Source organism: Nicotiana sylvestris, chromosome 2, assembly GCF_000393655.2.
Source record: "Nicotiana sylvestris chromosome 2, ASM39365v2, whole genome shotgun sequence".
Classification (NCBI taxonomy): Eukaryota; Viridiplantae; Streptophyta; class Magnoliopsida; order Solanales; family Solanaceae; genus Nicotiana; species Nicotiana sylvestris.
In genome coordinates this window covers 155011184-155030007 of record NC_091058.1, presented here as the reverse complement: position 1 = coordinate 155030007, position 18824 = coordinate 155011184, and the positions used below count along the sequence as shown (strand labels likewise).

Genomic DNA, 18824 nt, shown 5'->3' with positions numbered 1-18824 from the left:
ATTGGTTGATTATGCCTGCCCATTTGCACTCGGATGGTATGGTGAAAATGTAATTATTTTAATTTTCAGGTATTCAAGAAATTTTATGACTTTAGAGCCTATGAATTATGGTCCGTTGTCACAGGCAATCTCCTTCCTTATTCCGAACCGAAAAATTATGTTTTCCTACAAGAAATCGACCACTTCACGTTCACCGATCTTTTGGTAAGGACATTCTTCAACCTATTTAGTGAAGTAATGAGTTAAAATTAAAAGAAATCTTACATTTTCGGGACCCAGTGGCAGCGGGTCAACTATATCTATCCCCCATTTCATGAATGACCATGGCGACGATACTGAATGCAAGAGTTCTGTTGGTTGGTGCACCAACTGTGCATGGCGCTGACACTTGTTACATTTTTGAATGAATGTATTTGCGTCTTTTTCCATCTGGGTCCAGTAGTATCCTGGCCTAACAAATTTTATCACCAACTAATCTACGCCGGAGTGGTTCCCATAAATCCCTTCATGTACTTCTCTCATTACGTAGTCTGCCTCCGAGGCTCCTAAACATCGGGCTAACGGGCCTTTGAATGATCTTCTAAATAACTGTCCACCCAAGAGGTTGTAGCGAGCCGCTTTGGTTCGCAGTTCTCGTGATGCCTTTGGGTCTTCGGGCAGTTTTTCGTGCTAAAGGTAATCGATAAGCTCGTTTCTCTAGTCCCAGACTAGGTTGGTTGTATTTACTTCGCAATAGCCGTCCATGTCCAATACCGAATGCATGAGCGTAACGAAGTACCAGAGTCCGCCCCTTTTATTCCATGGACGACCGCAAATTGGCCAATGCGTCTGCTTCTACATTTTCTCCCTCGGGATGTGTGTGATCGACCACTCCTTAAATCATGAGAGCAATGCTTGAACTTTAATCACATATTGTTGCATGCATTCCTTCTTTATGTCAAAGATTCCATATACTTGAGTTACTGCTAGTTTGGAATCACATTTGATTTCGATGACCTCGGAGCCAAGCCCCCAGGCTAGTTCAAGTCCTATAATAAAAGCCTCATACTCGGCTTCATTGTTAGTCCACGGAATATTCTTTATGGCCTGCCTTAAGGTTTGCCCCGAAGGCTTGATCAGGACCACTCTGAGCCCATACCTTTTCACATTGGAAGCTCCTTCCGTGAATAGGTTTCAAACTCCCGATGTTATTTCTCACACCATCATCGCTTCTTTTGTGGCCAAAGGCAGTAACCTGGGACTGAAAACGGCCACAAAATCAGCCAAAACTTGTGATTTGATTGCAGTCCTCGGCTTATATTCATATCAAACTCACTGATTTCAACTGCCCATTTGGCCAACCGACACGACAACTCGAGTTTGTGAAGGATATTCAAAGGTTGTCACAATGGCTATCACGTGAAACTGAAAATAAGGCGTAAGCTTTCAAGATGAGACTACAAGAACTACGACCAGTTTTTTGAGGTGTGGATAACGAGTTTCCGCTCCTGACAAAATTTTGCTAACATAATAGACAGGAGATTGTGTACCTTCGTCCTCCTGGATTAGAACGACACTTACCTTTACCTCCAAGACTGCTAAGTATATCAACAACTGTTCGCCTTCCCCCAGTTTTGATAGTAGCGGAGGGCTTGATAGATAATGTTGCAAGTCTTTCAAGGCCTGTTAGCATTCTGGAGTCCATTCGGAGTTGTTCTTCATCTTTAGAACTGAGAATAAGTGATGATATTTTTCCGGAGATCGAGAAATAAACCTGCTTATAGCAGCCAATCTCCCGGTTTACCTTTAGACTTCTTCATGCTTGTCAGCTGGTTTGGGATGTCCTCGATGGCTTTGATCTTGTCGGGATTTACCTCGATTCCCCTTTGTGAAACCAAGAAACCCAAGAACTTACCGGAGCTAACCTCGAACGCATATTTTTCGGGATTGAGTTTCATGTTATGCTTCCTCAATATATCAAATGTTTCCTGGAGCTGTTTTAAATGGTCATGTGCATTCAAAGACTTGATCAACATGTCATCTATGTAAACCTCCATTGTTTTACCTATTGGTTTTTCGAAAATCTTGTTCATGAGCCTCTGGTAAGTGGCTCCGGCATTTTAAGCCCGAAGGGCACCACATTATAACAATATGTGCCAAAGTTCGCTATGAATGAAGTCTTTCCCTGATCCTCCGGGTTCATCTTAATTTGATTGTACCCGGAATAGACATCGAGGAAACTCATCAACTCGTGCCCGGCCATTGCATCAATCATTTGATCAATGTTTGGCAATGGAAACAAGTCTTTCGAGCATGCCTTATTCAAGTTTTTGTAATCTACGCACATTCAAATTTGTTTCTTTTTTGGAACTACAACTACGTTAGCTAGCCAGTTGATATACTTTACCTCTCGCATCGAACCAATGTCAAGTAATTGAGTTACCTCTTTCTTAACAAACCTATTTCTGACCTCGGCTATTGGGCGTTTCTTTGCCTCACCGGAGGAATTCTTGGGTCCATGCTTAGCTTATGCATGTCCACCTCTAGCAGGATACCTGTCATATCCGCGTTCTACCATGCAAAACAATCAACGTTAATTTTATAGAAATCAATAAACCCTGACCTGAGCTCGAAATTGAGTCTTGTTCCTAAGTGAAATTTTCCCTCCAGGAATTCCTCGAACAAAGCTACTTGTTCGAGCTCTTTCGCCGTGGATTTGGTTGCATCCGTCTCTTTCGGTACCTGAAAGTATCTTCGTACCTGGTGGGATTCTGACGTCCCCTCATCTTTATCATCTTCGCTCGACTCAAGAGTAGGCGTCGGTTCCTATAATTACTATTTGTTGGGTTCCTTCCCTTTACTGCTGGAAACTGATATTGCGTTCATTCCCGGTTGATCTTCTCTTATTTGCTTAATCCCCTCTAGAGTCGGGAATTTTAGTACTTAATGATAAGTTGATGGTACAACCTTCTTCTCATGCAATTGTGGTTTACTGAGAATTATGTTGTAGCCCTTGTCACCGTCTACTACTCCAACTAAAGTGGTTTTCATGACCCCTTCGGTGTTCGTGGGCAGCACGATCTCCCCTCGAGTTGTCACACTTGCCAGATTGAACCCAGCGAGGAGCTTTGTCGCTGGAATGATACTTCTGACTAATTTGGCTTATTCTAGCACTCTCCATTAAATGATATTGGCCGAACATCCTAGGTCAACCAAAACACGTTTAATCTTAAAATCTAGAACATTAAGGGAAATTACTAGGGCATCATTGTGCGGAAGGAGAAGTCCATTGGCATCTTCTTCCGTGAAGGTGATGTCATCTTCAGTGACTTCCCGGAGTCTTTTGATGTGAGTCACTGATACCTTTGTCTTCTTGGCTGCCAAGAAATTTACACCATTAATATCATTCCCCTCGAAAATCATGTTGATTGTTAGTCGATGGGGCTCCTTGAGATGGTTATTCTTCAATAGTGTTGCCACCTCCTCACAAAGATGCCGGCAGTCCCCAATTCGGTGGTCATGAGTCCCATGATATTCGCCTACAAGTTAGGTTCCCTTTGGCTGAGATCAAATCTGATCGACTTTGAGAATCGTGCCAATTTGATATTCCTCATGGCTGATACCAACTCCACGATGCTAACGTTGAAATTATATTCTAATAGCCTAGGATAAGCGGAATCCCGGGAATCCAATACCTCTTTGTCCTGCAACGACCTATTGTTCCGGCTACAGTCAGTTCTTCTATCAGGGGCGAACCTATCCATGGACCAGAACCCTTTACTATCGTGTCCTTTGGTCTCTCGTACGTTAAGAATCGGCCCTTAGAAGATCGTCGGTCTGTCTGAAAATCATCTTTGAATTTATCCCTATTCATTTCTCGATCCCAACCCTTGGTTGATATCGGGAAACCAAGTTGATCATCTTCTATTTTTATCCTTGATTCATAACGGTTATAGACGTCTACCCATGTCGTTGCTTGAAACCTGAGCAGGCTTTCTTTCAACTTTCGGGAGGCATCAAAGCTCCTTAGGTTCAAACCCTTAGTGAATATCTCAACTGCCTATTCATCTGGCACGGCTAGTAACAACATCCTTTCCTTCTGGAACCTAATCACGAACTCATATAGAAATTCAAACTTTCCTTGCAAAATTCTGAATATGTCCGCCTTCCGGGCCTGGACCTTCTTGGCCCCGACATGGGCCTTGATGAAAGAATCTGCGAGCATTTCAAGAGAATCAATTGAATATTTGAGTAAAAGCAAATGCCATGTCAAAGTCCCTCTCGTGAGGGTTTCTCCGAATTTCTTTAGCAGAATTGACTCATTCTCATGTTGGGCCTAGTCGTTTCCTTTTACTGTCATCGTATAAGTTGTGACATGCTCCTGAGGGTCAGAAGTCCTATCGTACTTCAGTATGTCCGACATTTTGGACCATTTCAGAATCAATTCCGGTGATGTGCTCGGTTTAAACGGCAATTAGGTGTACTTCTTCCACTCTGGGCCCTTTAACACTGGTGGTGCGCCTGGAATTTGGTCCATTCGAGTGTGGAACTCTTTCGCGTTCTAATTCATCCGCTCGTTAATTTCTCTCATGAATCTCATGAGTTCGGTTTTGAAAGGATCATTGTTGTTGTCGTGACCAGATCCACTACCTATCCCCCCGGCTCCGTCGAAGCCGACCTCACCCCTCGGAGTGTTGTTATCAACTCTTTGAGCTGCTTGATTTGTGGGAACACCGGTAAGAGATGGTCATCTTCCGTTTGCGTTGTTGGAAGTGCGTGATAATGCCTGCTTCAATTTCGGCATGACCTGGTACTGCCTTGAAACAGGGCCCATGATGGCTTTTTGTTGCTCTCTCAAGATCCTTACCGTTTCCGCAACATGCTCGTCCTCAGCGTCATCGGGAGTCATTTCCCTCACATGTCGGGGATATTGTCCCCCATGGGCCGGAGTTGCTATGTCCCCCTCATTGGGGGTGTCACTGATTGAATCTTTATGTTGAGACACATTTTCGTGTGCCTCAACGTTGTGCGCGATGTTCACGTTGTTAGCTGCCATTTTTTTAGATTTTTGATATGAAACAAAAAATCAAACAAGTTAGTGATAGATGCTAGTATCAACTCAATTATGCAACTGCCTAAGCCCCACGGTGGGCGCCAAACTGTTTACCCGTAAAATGATACAGTTGAATTTGTTACGTGATTTATAGACAAGCGAACTGATTTGATCCAAAATGATAAACAAATTAAACTAAAGATAAGATTCAGCGTAAAAATCAAAGGAAATAGCAAGTCTGGCTCCGGGAGCAATGTTTCCAAGGACAACGGTATGAGCAATATTAGACAGAAAGTAAAGTTGTATTATTTAGCTTGAGAATAAAATATAGCATAAGTTTTGCTAGAGATTTCGTGTGTTACAAAGGTTGTTGAAATCCCTTTTTATAGCTATATCTAGAGAACAAGATCTTAGGATCAAGCCCCTCTCAAATAACAATAATGTGGGTCATCGATGAATATGTAATAGCAGGCCATGAATGCCAAAATTCTCTGCAACGGCGGCATATTTAATACTGAGGAATATTGTTCATTAAATTGCTTCCATTGACTATGTTCCCTTCGGGATCTACCTGATACCAACTTAAGATATTGTCCTCGGTCTTGGTTTTCATTCCCTTTATCTTCCGTCTGCTTCCATTTTCATGTAGCATGTAATCATTCGAGCATTTAATATAAACCAATTTTATCCCGTATATTTATATAGAAGATCATTTCTAATGTTACCAGGCTGAGTTTCTGTAGAACCGGTGCCTTCTATACCAAATGTTGAACACGTCTATCAGTTTGCCTTTGACGCCTTCATTTTCCGTAGAAACAAGATGCATGGTTCTCTGCTTTTAGCCAATTAACTGATCACTTTTGAGATTACCAGAAAATGCACGTCTTTCTCTCTTTGAGTGCATTTCTTCTCGTTATGCCCTAATGTACCATAGCAGAAACCCAACTAAGGTAAATTTTTGTACCTTAACCTTATCCATTTTGTTTCAAATCCTAATTTAATCGACTTCCCAGTTCCCACGAGATAATGGCTTGTTGATGTTCATCACCCTAAAACACAAACTGAAAGAAATTGGTCTCGAGTTTGTTGACCTTAAAACTAGCTATACGAATTTACCCAAAACCAAGGCCATCGTAATTTTCATACCTACAAAGTTAACCTTTTTATTGGAGATTACCTTACCCAAAAAGAATTTAACATTTCTTGACATCTTGAGTATCTATCTCCACAACGGTTTTTTCTTCGTCAGTCAAAATGAAATTTCACACTGTAGCTGTAGGGCAGTAATCTTTTACAGGAGACGTTTGTTCAAAAAAAAAAAAAAAAATTAGATGGATGATAAAGACAATCTGGATTAAACTAGCAGTTGCCTAAGGAACATGCGGCAGCTTTAATGAGAGCGTTGATGAACTAGCTTCAAAATGGCAGTTCAAAAATGTTTAACTTTCCTATGGAAAAGGAAAAAACTAAGACCAAAGAGAAACATCATAACAATTAACAGGTAATTGGTCGCTAGTTGATAAAGGGATGTTCACGATAGAGAATTTGTCTCAAATGTTGAAATAAGCGTCACCAAATGTAACATCGACAGCTGTAGTGTGATGATTGAGATTTCTCTACCCTCAATTAGAGGGTGTTCTGTCTGTGTTCTAAGTACTTTGAAAAAATTCAAAAATAATCAGATTTACGAGTGGTCATTCAAAAATAGCCACAATTTCAAAAGTAATCGAAATTTAGCCACTTTTCATGTAAAGATAAATCTGAAGAAAATACTATCTAAAATTCGGAAAAATACTCCAGTATAATATACTAGAATTCCCTGGAGTTTCAGTATAATATACTAGAGTTCCAGTATATTATACCGGTCCACAGTGGCGTACGCAGGATTTTTCATAAGTGGTGTCACTATTTCTAGTAAAAGGGTCGTAACAGTCAAAAAATATTTTGCAAACCAAGGGAGTTCAAACCCAAGACCTCTCACATAATACTTGAAGCTAACAACCACTACACTACTAAGATGTTTTGTTGCAAGTGGTATCACTTTTAATAGTTTTATCTTGTATTTCTGTTTTACTTATTATTTTTATATATATAAATAGTAAAAAATTTCGACGAAGCGGTGTCCTGTGAAACCGCTTGCCACCATGTAAATACGCCCCTGCCGGTCCAGCATAATATACTGGAGATTGGAGCACCGGTGCTCAGATCTCCAGTATATTATACTGACACTTTCCGCGTGTTGGAGCTCCAGCATACTATGCTGAAAGTTCATACACAGGTGCACTGATCTCCAGTATATTATGCTGAAACTTTTCGTGTTGCAGCAAAATAGTGGCTATATTTCAATGACTTTGTAAACGCTAGCTATTTTTGAATGACCAGTCCGAAAACTGGCTAGCTCGTGCTATTTTTACTGAAAAACTTCTTCACTGGGTGTTCAGGCCCTCAGAATGAAAAACTTATTAGTGGAGAGATCTTAATCCCATCAGTGGATCTATCTGGCGCTAATCCGAATTAATAATAGACTATGAATACTCCTTAAATAAGTTTATTAAATACCAATATTTTAAATATTAAAGTTCAATATTTGCGTAAGCATATATAAATTAAGTCTATATAAGTAACTGGAAATACTCCTTAAAAAAGTTTTTCTAAATAGGCGCTTGGACATAAAAATTATAATTTTTGAGAAAAAGTAGTATTTGAAGTTAAGTTGAAAAATTATTTTTGGAATTTGAATTTATGCTTTGACATACATTTCACATGAAAAGATATTGCTTTTTGTGTGTGGGGAAAAAATTCTGAAAAATTTGAAAAAGTGGTTTTTTTTAAAACTCATTTTCGAAAAATCTTCAATAACTTACAAAATTTCATGGACAAACACGTTTTTGAAAAAAAATCAGAAAAAAAAAAAAGAAAAAATAAATGTATGGACAAACGGGTCTTAAAGTTTAGTATTTGACAAATTATTATTGCAAATACCGAATTTTAACATTTTAAATGGAAATATTATTTGTGAAAGTTAAAGATTTGTTAGGGAAGATTGAAGATTTTATAAGCTCAAGTTAAAATACACCCTCATATCACAAATTTAACTTAAATTTGCCTAAAAATATAGTAATAAAAACTTGTTTTGGAACTTTATTTCCATTTTTACGCAATTTCTTTTTCAACCAACCACAAAAAAAAATCAGTTTTTACAAAAAAATATGATTTGATCAGAAAAGGAGTTAAAAAAAAAAAATTGCCAAAAGTTTTAGGGGTAACTTTTTAAGAGGGAAAAGTGCCGCGCAAGTTTGAGTATTCAACATCAGAATTCCTCGTCCTGTAATATAGGGTTTTGACTATATTTAGCTTCAAAACAATTTACTCATCTGGAGCTGAAAAACCAGCCAGAAGAATCGTTGAGCCTCGTAGCTGATCACGGTTCGTCATTCACTCTTTATAATTGCGAGATCACCAACTGTTTCTGCTTAATCCATAATTTTACACTTGTTTATTATTAAATGATCAACTTGCTTATTTTTTAATAATTATATCGGGTAATATACTATGCACCAAAGCTTAGCAGATAAAAAGACATGTTTCTGTATTGACGCCATACCCCTGCCCAAGGGCGGTCCAAGGGTCAAGTCACTAAAGCTAGAAAAATAGACTTCAATTAAAAATATAAATAAATTTTTTATAAGGTCCAGTTTAAAAATTGGTTTTAGGCTACCAATCTTCTTTGGCCACCTCTGCTTGGGTATGATGACTTTTAACTTGGATTGATCTTTTATAGAATAAGTTTTTTTTGTTTGCATTATCAAACACCAAACAAGCCGGAACACTGTCATTCTCTGCGATGTTGGTTTACGTTCTCTGCGTTTTAATCATTTTTGCTGAGTTACCCTTTTGATTATCACAAATATCTTCTTTCAGTTCCCATGTGAAACTCTTATTTACTATTTATTTTCGTAATGTCTTTTATTTCTTACGTTTTGCTATTGTCTCCTAGTAATATATAGTATATGAGTCATTTCTTGATCGGTATCTTATTCTTTCATTGTTCTCAATTTTCACTGGGTTATTTGCAAAATCAGTACACACATCATTTCTGGATAAGGTAAATAGGAATAGTATGATTCGAAGGCACAATAGAAAATAGTAATGCTTCAAAAAACAGAATATTTAGCATAGTTCTTAAACGACATGTGTTTTTTTTTCTTGTTGAAAAAGGAGTTGAAGATGCATATATTGCTATAGTTTTAATAGCAGTCCGTAGTGCTTTTTAATTGCTTTGATTATTCCTATTTTCCAATCCAATGTAAAGGATAAGATGCAAATAAATGAAAAAGAATGCAAAGAACTCCTAAATGAAGTCCTTGAATTTTGCATACTATAAATTATGCATAATTTAGATGGGTCCTCTGAGATTACTGCATATATACAATCTTTTACTATGACTGTCCTTTTATGCTGTGCCTGGTTTGACTGGTTGAGAGATCAAATTATGAGCTGCTATTATTTCAGAGTTAGGAATTTAACAATGTTTGAACTAAAGCTCTAGTTCATAGTACAAAAAGGTAAAGTAGTTTGTAGGGAAATGCAACTTCGACATAAGAGTGATCCAAGTAGAAAGTTCATATTCGTATGAATTCCTTGGATAAAACAATCAATCAATCAGCTATATGAATCTTCTAAATCAAATTTATTCTATGCTCTTGAATTTCATGCATTACTAACTTTTGAGAACAGTATTTCTGTCAACCTTATTACTGTAAGAATAAAGAATTTCTAGTGATTTTAAACATATCAAGCTACTCTCTGATGCCTTCCTAATCTCTTTTCTTCAACAAGAGATCAGACCGTACCTAAGAGAGAACGGTGCTCCTACTTCAAATTGTTCCCTGTAGTACAATCAATTTTCTTATAACTAGCTGCTTCTGTATCCTTTCTCTAATTCCTGAAATTTGCAACTAATTTATGTATAATTTAGATGGGTCAAGATTCAGCTGAAGATGTATGGTCAATGCCAAATTGGCCTCCACATGTAGAAAAAATATTTGTTGATTCATTGATTGAAGAAATGAAATACCAACTGGATGTGATCCCAACTAGTTTCAATGATCACACATGGAATAAAGTTGTCAGTGACTTCAATCAATGCAGTGGTTTGAATTTTGATAAGGCAGAGTTGAAGAAACATCTGTCTGTTTTGCGAAAACATTATCGGATTGTGAAACCACTTTACAAACATGGTGGATTTGGTTGGGATAATCGGAGAAAGATGGTTGACGTTGATGATCGCGTGTGGGCCGAGTACATTGAGGTTTGATTTTCAGTTCCATTTTATCACTTTCATCCAATATTTTATCAGTTTTGACAAGAGGGGTTGTTCTGATGGTAAGTAACCTCCACTTCCAACTAAGAGGTTGTGAGTTCGAGTCACCCAAGAGCAAGGTGGGGAGTTCTTGGAGGGAAGGATGCCGAGGGTCTATTTGGAAACAGCCTCTCTACCCCAGGGTAGGGGTAAGGTCTGCGTACACACTACCCTCCCCAGACCCCACTAGTGGGATTATAATGGGTTGTTGTTGTTGTTTTGTAATGAAATAATCTTTTGTAGGTACATCCTGAGATAATACCATATAGAAAATATGGGTGCCCTATATGTGAGGAGTTGTGTCATATTTTTACCAAACCAAAAGCTACTGGGGAATTTGCTGTTTCTTCTACTGGATACAAGATCCACAACAACAATCCTGGATTAACAGAAACGAGCCACTCTAGTGGGCAAAACAAACGCAAGTCGTCTACAGATCAGCCACCAAAATCAGGTGACAATAAGAGAAATAGTGTTGGTCCTGACAATTCAAAACAAGTCAACACTTCTGATGATGATGAACCATATTCAACAGCTAATTCTGTTGTGGCTCTAAATAACACACCAGGAGTTAATCAGAGTCTATATAAAGCTGCTGTGGACTTGTTCGAAAATCCAACCTGGAGGAAAACTTTTGTGACAATGAAAATGGAGAAAAGGTTGGGCTGGCTGAAGGCCATGATTCCTAGAAAAACATGACTTTAACAGGAACTGGGCAGTGAAAACGAGGATATCAGGTGTTTGAGTCGGTTGAACGCTTTGTACCTTATTGTGGCGGGCATTATAAGTTGCATGATGTTTGGTCCTTTTAGTTTTTTCTAGAAGAAACGGAAAAGAGTTTTAGTTCTATGATCTGACAATAATATATTAGTCAAAGACATTAATTGTATGCCTATGTATTTCTGTGCATTACTAATCCAGCATTATTTATATTTGAATTTCTGCATTGGAGTTATTTATAATCAACTTGTGATGCCCGTGCGTGGATTTGTGGTTGTTTGGATGATCCTACAAGGATTTGGAATGTGAACGAAGACAACAATCTGTATTACTCAAAGGCATTCCTGATGTTATGTGTGTGTGTTTTGAGTATTAAAAATGATAAAGAGGAGCCTGGAGCTGTATATATCTTGAGAAATTAAGTTCAAAACTTGCGTGCAACAACTTTGAAGATAGTGAAATTAAGGAGCTGAAGCAACAACTTTTGTGATTTGTAGACAAGGTACGTAGTAAGGAGCTGAAGCAACTGTTAGATTATTAAATCGCAGCCATAGAAGAGACGAAGACACAATCATACAGATATAATATCATAATCTTGAGTTAGAGTCTAAGGAAGCGTACCGTTAAACTCCATGGATTCAGCAGCGACAACAAACGGCGATTAAGCGTGAGACCAACTTCACGATTCACTAGCTACGCGCTCTCACAGCCTGACACCAACTTCACGATCCACTAGCTACGCGCTCTCACAGCCTGGAGAACTTGACTGTTACCACGTATTCAAGAGGCGGAATACGCTAGGGTTTTTCTAAATAGCTAGGAAAGGGGGGTTGACCTCTATTTATAAAGAGTGTCTACCCATCACAGGCCAATAGTTATTGGGCCTCACTTATCCACACACAATTTTTAATATTAGGCCTTTTATTTATCCATCACTTAGTCCACATCACTATCCTTTAAGGCTATAACCAATTAACGTAAGTCCAAATTTCAATAGCAAGAACGTAACTTTGCTAGGTAACTTTGAAGATCGTGAAATTAAAGAGCGCAAACTGCTGCATTAAGAAGCTGAGTACGTTGAGCCTACTATGTACTTACTGGATGTGTTTGCATTTCCTACACTCTCATGCAACTTGTGGATTTGATTCTCCAATTGACAAAACCATCCTAAAATTCATATCCCATTCTATGCTACCCGGTCAACATAATGGCACTGCTCGCTCTATTTTGCTTCTAGAATGGCTCTAAAAACGTTGGATTCCCACTGCAACAACAACTATCCAATAAAATCCCACATAGTGGGGTCTGGGGGTAATATGTACGCAGACCTTACTCCTGCCCTGATCGGGATAGAGAGGTTGTTTCTGATAGACCCTCGGCTCGATAAGACGAAAACAGAGTTAAAAAAAACAAGAGGAGAGAATTCATTAGTAAATCCAGTAGAAATCGAAATAGTAACAGAAACATAAAAATCGAAAGATGAATAACATGCAGTAACAGTAACCATAATCTAAGGCCCGGGTCTAAGACAAACAACAAGAATAGTGTGGGACCAATATAAACTGCAAGCCATCTAAGACCAACCCTAATCCAACCCCGCCTCACCCCCGGAATGAAGTAAGGAAAGCTTTACTACCCCTATCCTACAACCCTAATGTTTGACTTCCAGGCCTTCCTATCAAGGGTCATGTCCTCGGAAATGTGCAATCGTGTCATGTCTTGCCTGATCACCTCTCCCCAATACTTCTTAGGTCTCCCTCTACCTCTTCTCGAACCCACCACGGCCAACCGCTCACACCTCCTTACCGGTGCCTCGAGGCTTCTCCTCTGCATGTGCCCGAACCATCTGAGTCTCGCTTCCCGCATCTTGTCATCCACAGGAGCGACGCCCACCTTCTTTCGAATATCTTCATTCCTAATCTTGTCTATCCTAGTGTGTCCGCACATCTACCTTAGCATCCACATCTCTGCTACTCTTATCCTCTGGATATGGGAGTTCTTAACCGGCCAACACTCTGCCCCATACAACATGGTCGGTCTAACTACAGAGTGAGCAGTATTTGTGCCTCTTTTTGGATTCCCACTGCAAAAAGATAAAATAAAATAAAAAGAGTGAGCAGTCAGGGCCTGTAAAGCATTTGTGCTACGATTTATACCGGTATTAAATTTATGCCTCCCCTAAGGGATCGTTTGGTATGAGGTATAAGAAGGTATATGGGTGGTATAAAAATTTAATACCACTTTAATACTCTGTTTGGTTGGGATACGATTTATACCGGTATAAGTTATGTCGGTATAACTTATATTGGGATAAGTTATGCTGGGATTAGTTATGTTGGGATTATTGTTTATTCATTGTTTGGTATGTTGTATTAAGAATGACAATTGCATAATTTATAAGAAGAAGGTATAAGTTATGTCGGTACTAATTATCCCATCTTCTATAAGGTATAAGTTATCCCAGTGTTAAAATTAACACCGGGATAACTTTTACCTGGTTTGCTAACCAAACAAAATATTAAGGTGGTATTAAATTTGTATACCACCCTTGTACCTTCTTATACCTCATACCAAACGACCCCTAAATGTGCATGTTGCACCTGATAATAGGCTAAAGTGTATAGTTTTGCCTACGTTCAGGCTCTAACTTAAGGATACTTTACTGTTGTAAGTGTGTAAATAATGCAAAAATTAGCTTTAATGGTGACTTTTATGTTTCATAGGAGTGCAATAATCAAATGAGGACTTATGATGGTGATCCGGGCAAAAATTGGAGTTAGTGGACAAAAAAAGGGAACAAAGCTCGTTGGCAGTGGAAAACCCCACTAGCGCGGGCATTAGCGCGGCCTTAGCGCGCCCGCGCTAGTTCAGCAGTCCAAAACAGAATTAAACCCCACTAGCGCGGGCAGTAGCGCGGCACTAGCGCGCCCGCGCTAGTCCAGATGCGGAAGCCATGTTTTAAAAAGGGCAATTTCGAAAGTCCAAGCAAATCCACATAAACTATAAAAGGTTTAACATGTCCAATATAGAAGGGGGTTCGAGTTTTTGGCGAAGAGGCAACTTGGAAAACGATTTTTTTATCTCCTTACGTTATTCTTCTATCAATGACTATGAAATCTTTGGTAGTTTTTATCGTTGTTATGAGTAGCTAAATACTTTAATCTAAGGTTTTGGTGAAACCCGTTGGGGATGACTTGGTTGTTATATTAATATACTTTTGAATTGGCTGTTAATCTCTATTTGTTCATCTACGTTTTGATTGTGGTTAATTAAAAGGGCCATCAATTATCCGTCCCTATTTAGTATGTATCTGCTTGAGAAAGAGTGCATATTTAGGTAGTTGTTTGAACAACATCACTCCCGGAGTATAGACGAGAGTCATAACCGAGGGTTTAGAGGTTGGATTAGAGATAATGATACCTCGGGTGCAATCTAAGTGAACTGTAATGCGAATCTAGCTAGCGTAGCTTGAGAGGGTGCGTCTGGTAAACTATCATAAATGCTTGAGAAAGATTTATGATAGTTGGAGAGTTCGTGATTGATAGAGACAACTAAATCACAGTTATAAGACATATACAACCAGGGGAATCAACAACGGGGGAAACCATTACCTTAGACCTTATTCCAATTGTTTACACATCAAGCATAGTTAATTTTCAGCTGTTAATTATTTTCAGTTTTTAGTTGTTAGAAATACTATCACTTGTTAATCACAAAGTTGGGGAAATTGATTCTGTGAATTTAGTAAGTCCGACAAAAGTAATTGATAGGTTAATTCCCTGTGGTTCGACTCTGGGTAGAATTACTCAGATTATATTTGCAATGTTCGCGTGTCTTTTTATAAGGCATAGTTGGGCGATATCAAATTTTGGCGTCGTTGCCGGGGAATTAACGGTGTTGTCAATTACAATTGAAAGAAGTAAAAAAAAATTTAGTGTAGTCAGTTTTCTCTATACCCAATCTTTTCATTGAAATTCTAACGTTTGAACTCTTGTGGAATTCAGGTGTATGCCTAGAAATTCTTTGAGGACTGGAGAACTGCTAGAAGGACTCTCAGACCCCGAGAAAATATTCAGGGCATTGAACCGCGCCAACAAGAGAAACCAACAATCCCAACAACAACACCAGCTCGAATTTTACATGGGTGACGCAGAAAACGTCATTGGAAACGTTGGGGATCCGCCGGCAAACCCCAACGTTAGAGTAGTGGCACCTTTTGTGCCCGAAGCTGCACTTTATGACTGAGCATAGCCCACAGCTGACAACCTGGCAACTGTCATAGTTGTGCCCGCAATTCAAGCGGAGACATTCCAGATCACCAACAACATGCTGCATCTGCTGCGGAATAAGGGACTATTCTCCGGGTCATACATTGAGGACCCTCAACAACATTTGAAAAATTTCCTGTCAATCTGTGTGACTCAAAGGCAGCCAAATGTGACCCCAGAAGCTATCAAGCTATTGTTGTTCCCGTTCTCTGTGACTGGGGAAGCTCAGACCTGGCTGAATTCTCTCCCAATCAATTCCATTGTCACCTGGGAGGAATTAGTAAAGCAGTTCCTGAATAAGTTCTACCCGCCCAACAAGACTGCAAGGCAGATTGATGAAATATTACAATACAAGCAGCAGCCGACTGAACCTTGCAAGAAATATGGGAGAGATTTAAAGGGATGCTGGTGAAGTGTCCTCATCATGGCATTCCAGACCAGATGCTCGGCCAGAGATTCTACATGGGGTTAGCTGACAATCTAAAGGCAAATGTGGATGCTTCAGCTGGAGGTGCATTTTTGAGTAACACATTCATCGAGTGCAAAGTCCTTCTTGATAAGATGTCACAAAATTCGGGGTGGATGACTAGAGGTACAACATTGGCACCCATAGTGCATTCAGTTCCTCTTGACCCAAATAATTCGCATGCAGAGAACATGGCCACACTCATGACCCAGATGAGCATATTGACAAAGAAGATTGATGAGATGGGTACAAAACAGGTACACATTGTTGATACAACAAATGGAGGACTGTGTACACCTTGTATTAATCAGTATTATGTGTGTTAATGGAGCGGAGAAGGTGAAAATCAAGGGACAAGAGAAGATATGAATTATGTCAACAACTTTGGGGGTCAGAAACAATGAGGACAGCAGTGGAGACCGCCACAAAATCAGCAGTACAGGCCAAACATGCAACAGCCTGGGGGTATGCACCCTCAAGGCCAATTAGTGCCAGTACCATATCAGAAACCATAGGGCTATCCTCAGCAAAATCAACAGCAATTAATATATCAACCACCTCCTCAGCAGCAAGATAACAACATGATGGAAATCAGGGGTATGCTTCAGCAACTCATTGGGACAAATAATAAAGTGCAGGAAAAGTTGGCAGTGCATGATTCAGCTATAAAGAACATTGAAACGCGGCTGAGACAACTGTCTATGGCTTTAAACAACCGCCCTCAGGGAACCTTGCATGCAGACACAAACATAAACCCCAAGGAGCAAAACCCGAATCAGCTGATGGCAGTAAGTCTCAGGAATGGGAGATATTTAGACAGAAAGCAGGAGATTATACAAGCCAGTAAGGAGAGCACGCCATTCACTCCAGTTCCATTAGAGGTAGAGGAACCAACAGAACGTACTAAAATGGTGGTTGAACAGAGTCATGAGAAAAAAGGCAAAGATAAGATGAATGAGCAAGCTGCAGAACAGGTGGCACCTCTTGTGCTAGAAAATTCCAACAGAGAGAAGCTAGCAAGCAGTCGCACAAAAGGGTGATACCTGCACCCTTCCCTCAGAGACTGGTAAGACAAAAGAAGTCAGACCAATACAAGAAATTCATGGAGATGTTGCATCAAATTTAGTTAAATATTCCTTTGATGGATGCCTTGAGGGAGATGCCCGGTTATGCAAAGATGATGAAGGATCTAATGTCACGGAAGTTTGATTTTCAGGATATTTCCACTGTGACTCTAACACAAACCTATAGCGCAGTAGTGACGAGACCGATGGCTCAAAAGATGTCTGATCCAGGTAGCTTCACTATTCCATGCACAATTGGGAGTTATGCCTTTGCAAAGGCATTATGTGATTTGGGAGCCAGCATAAATCTGATGTCGCTGGCTATGTACACCAAACTGGGCATTGGTAGAGCTAGGCCGACTTCGATGCTGCTACAGCTGGCTGACCACACGGTGAAAAGGCCAACTGGTATTCTTGATGATGTGTTGGTGCAAGTGGGGAAGTTCGTGTTCCCTGCAGACTTTGTTATTCTGGATTGTCAGGTAGATGAAGAGATACCTCTCATTTTGGGTAGACCATTTTTGGCCACTGGAAGAGCATTGATCGATTGTGAGACTGGGGAATTAAAAATAAGACTGAACGATGAATAACTCATATTCAATGTCCAGCAATCTATGAGGAGACCCAGCGAATATGCTAATTACTCTCTAATGGAGGCAGTAGATGTGATCCTGCAAGAAGATGATGTGACCCTGACTGTTAAAGATCCATTAGAGGCATGTCTGACAAATTTAGAAGAGATGGATGGTGAAGGGTTAGCTGAATGGGTCATGGCACTTGAGGGCCGAGGATTCTGGACAAGGGAACCTCAGTTCGAGTCCCTTGAGTTAGAAAAAAGTGCTACACCTCCAGCAAAGCCATCAATAGAGGAACCACCCAAGCTGGAGTTGAAGCCACTTCTAGATCACCTCAGGTATGTTTTCTTAGGCCCTGATTCTACTTTGCCTATTATTATATCATCCGATTTGCTAGATGTGCAAGTAGAACAGCTCTTACGGGTACTGCAGGAAAGTAAGACTGACATTGGCTAGACTATGGCAGATATTAAGGGTATCAACCCAGCCTTTTGTATGCATAAGATTCTCTTGGAAGAAGGCCACAAACCTTCCAGAGAACATCAGCGAAGGCTGAACCCGAACATGAAAGAGGTAGTAAAGAAGGAAGTGATCAAATGGTTAGATGCGAGAATCATCTTCCCCATCTCTGATAGCAATTGGGTCAGCCATGTCCAATGTGTGCCGAAAAAGGGGGGAATGACTGTTGTGCATCATGAGAACAATGAGTTGATCTCAACTCGTACAGTTACGGGATGGAGGATTTGCATGGACTACCAAAAATTGAACACAGCCACCCGGAAGGACCACTTCCCCTTGCCTTTTATTGACCAAATGTTGGATAGGTTGGCTGGCCGATCGCACTTCTATTTCTTAGATGGATATTCGGGGTACAATCAAATATCAATAGCCCCCGAAGATAGACAGAAAACATCCTTCACTTATCCGTATGGCATTTTCGCCTTTCGGAGAATGCCTTTTGGGCTTTGCAATGCACCGACGACATTTCAACGGTGCATGTTAGCCATTTTCACAGATATGGTGGAGGATATTATGGAGGTCATCATGGATGATTTCTCCATGGTAGGAGATTCATTCGAAGACTGTCTTCACAATTTAAAAATAGTGCTTAAAAGATGTGTGAAGACAAATTTAGTGCTAAACTGGGAGAAGTGCCATTTTATGGTACAGGAAGGGATAGTCCTGGGACATCGAGTGTCCAGTAAAGGAATTGAAGTCGACCATGCTAAGGTTGACGTGATTGAAAAGTTACCACCGCCCACTTCAGTCAAGGCGGTGAGAAGTTTCCTGGGACACGCCGGGTTCTACCGGCGATTCATAAAAGATTTTTCCAAAAT

The 18824-nt window shown here is 39.9% G+C and overlaps 2 protein-coding genes and 1 non-coding gene across 3 annotated transcripts; 2 read left to right on the top strand and 1 right to left on the bottom strand.

The window, feature by feature from the left end:
• Positions 1–10044: 10044 nt before the first annotated feature.
• LOC104231211 (L10-interacting MYB domain-containing protein-like) lies at positions 10045–11264 on the top strand. The gene is made up of 2 exons (XM_009784168.2): positions 10045–10343; positions 10638–11264. The coding sequence occupies exons 1-2, from the start codon at positions 10101–10103 to the stop codon at positions 11091–11093; spliced, it is 699 nt and encodes a 232-aa protein (XP_009782470.2). The 5' UTR covers positions 10045–10100; the 3' UTR covers positions 11094–11264.
• A 4443-nt stretch (positions 11265–15707) lies between these two features.
• On the bottom strand, positions 15708–15813 carry LOC138886622 (small nucleolar RNA R71). The gene has a single exon (XR_011405672.1). It is a non-coding gene; the product is annotated as a small nucleolar RNA R71 (small nucleolar RNA).
• Positions 15814–16989: 1176 nt separating this feature from the next.
• On the top strand, positions 16990–17943 carry LOC138885822 (uncharacterized). The gene is made up of 2 exons (XM_070166806.1): positions 16990–17394; positions 17521–17943. The coding sequence occupies exons 1-2, from the start codon at positions 16990–16992 to the stop codon at positions 17941–17943; spliced, it is 828 nt and encodes a 275-aa protein (XP_070022907.1).
• Positions 17944–18824: the final 881 nt, after the last annotated feature.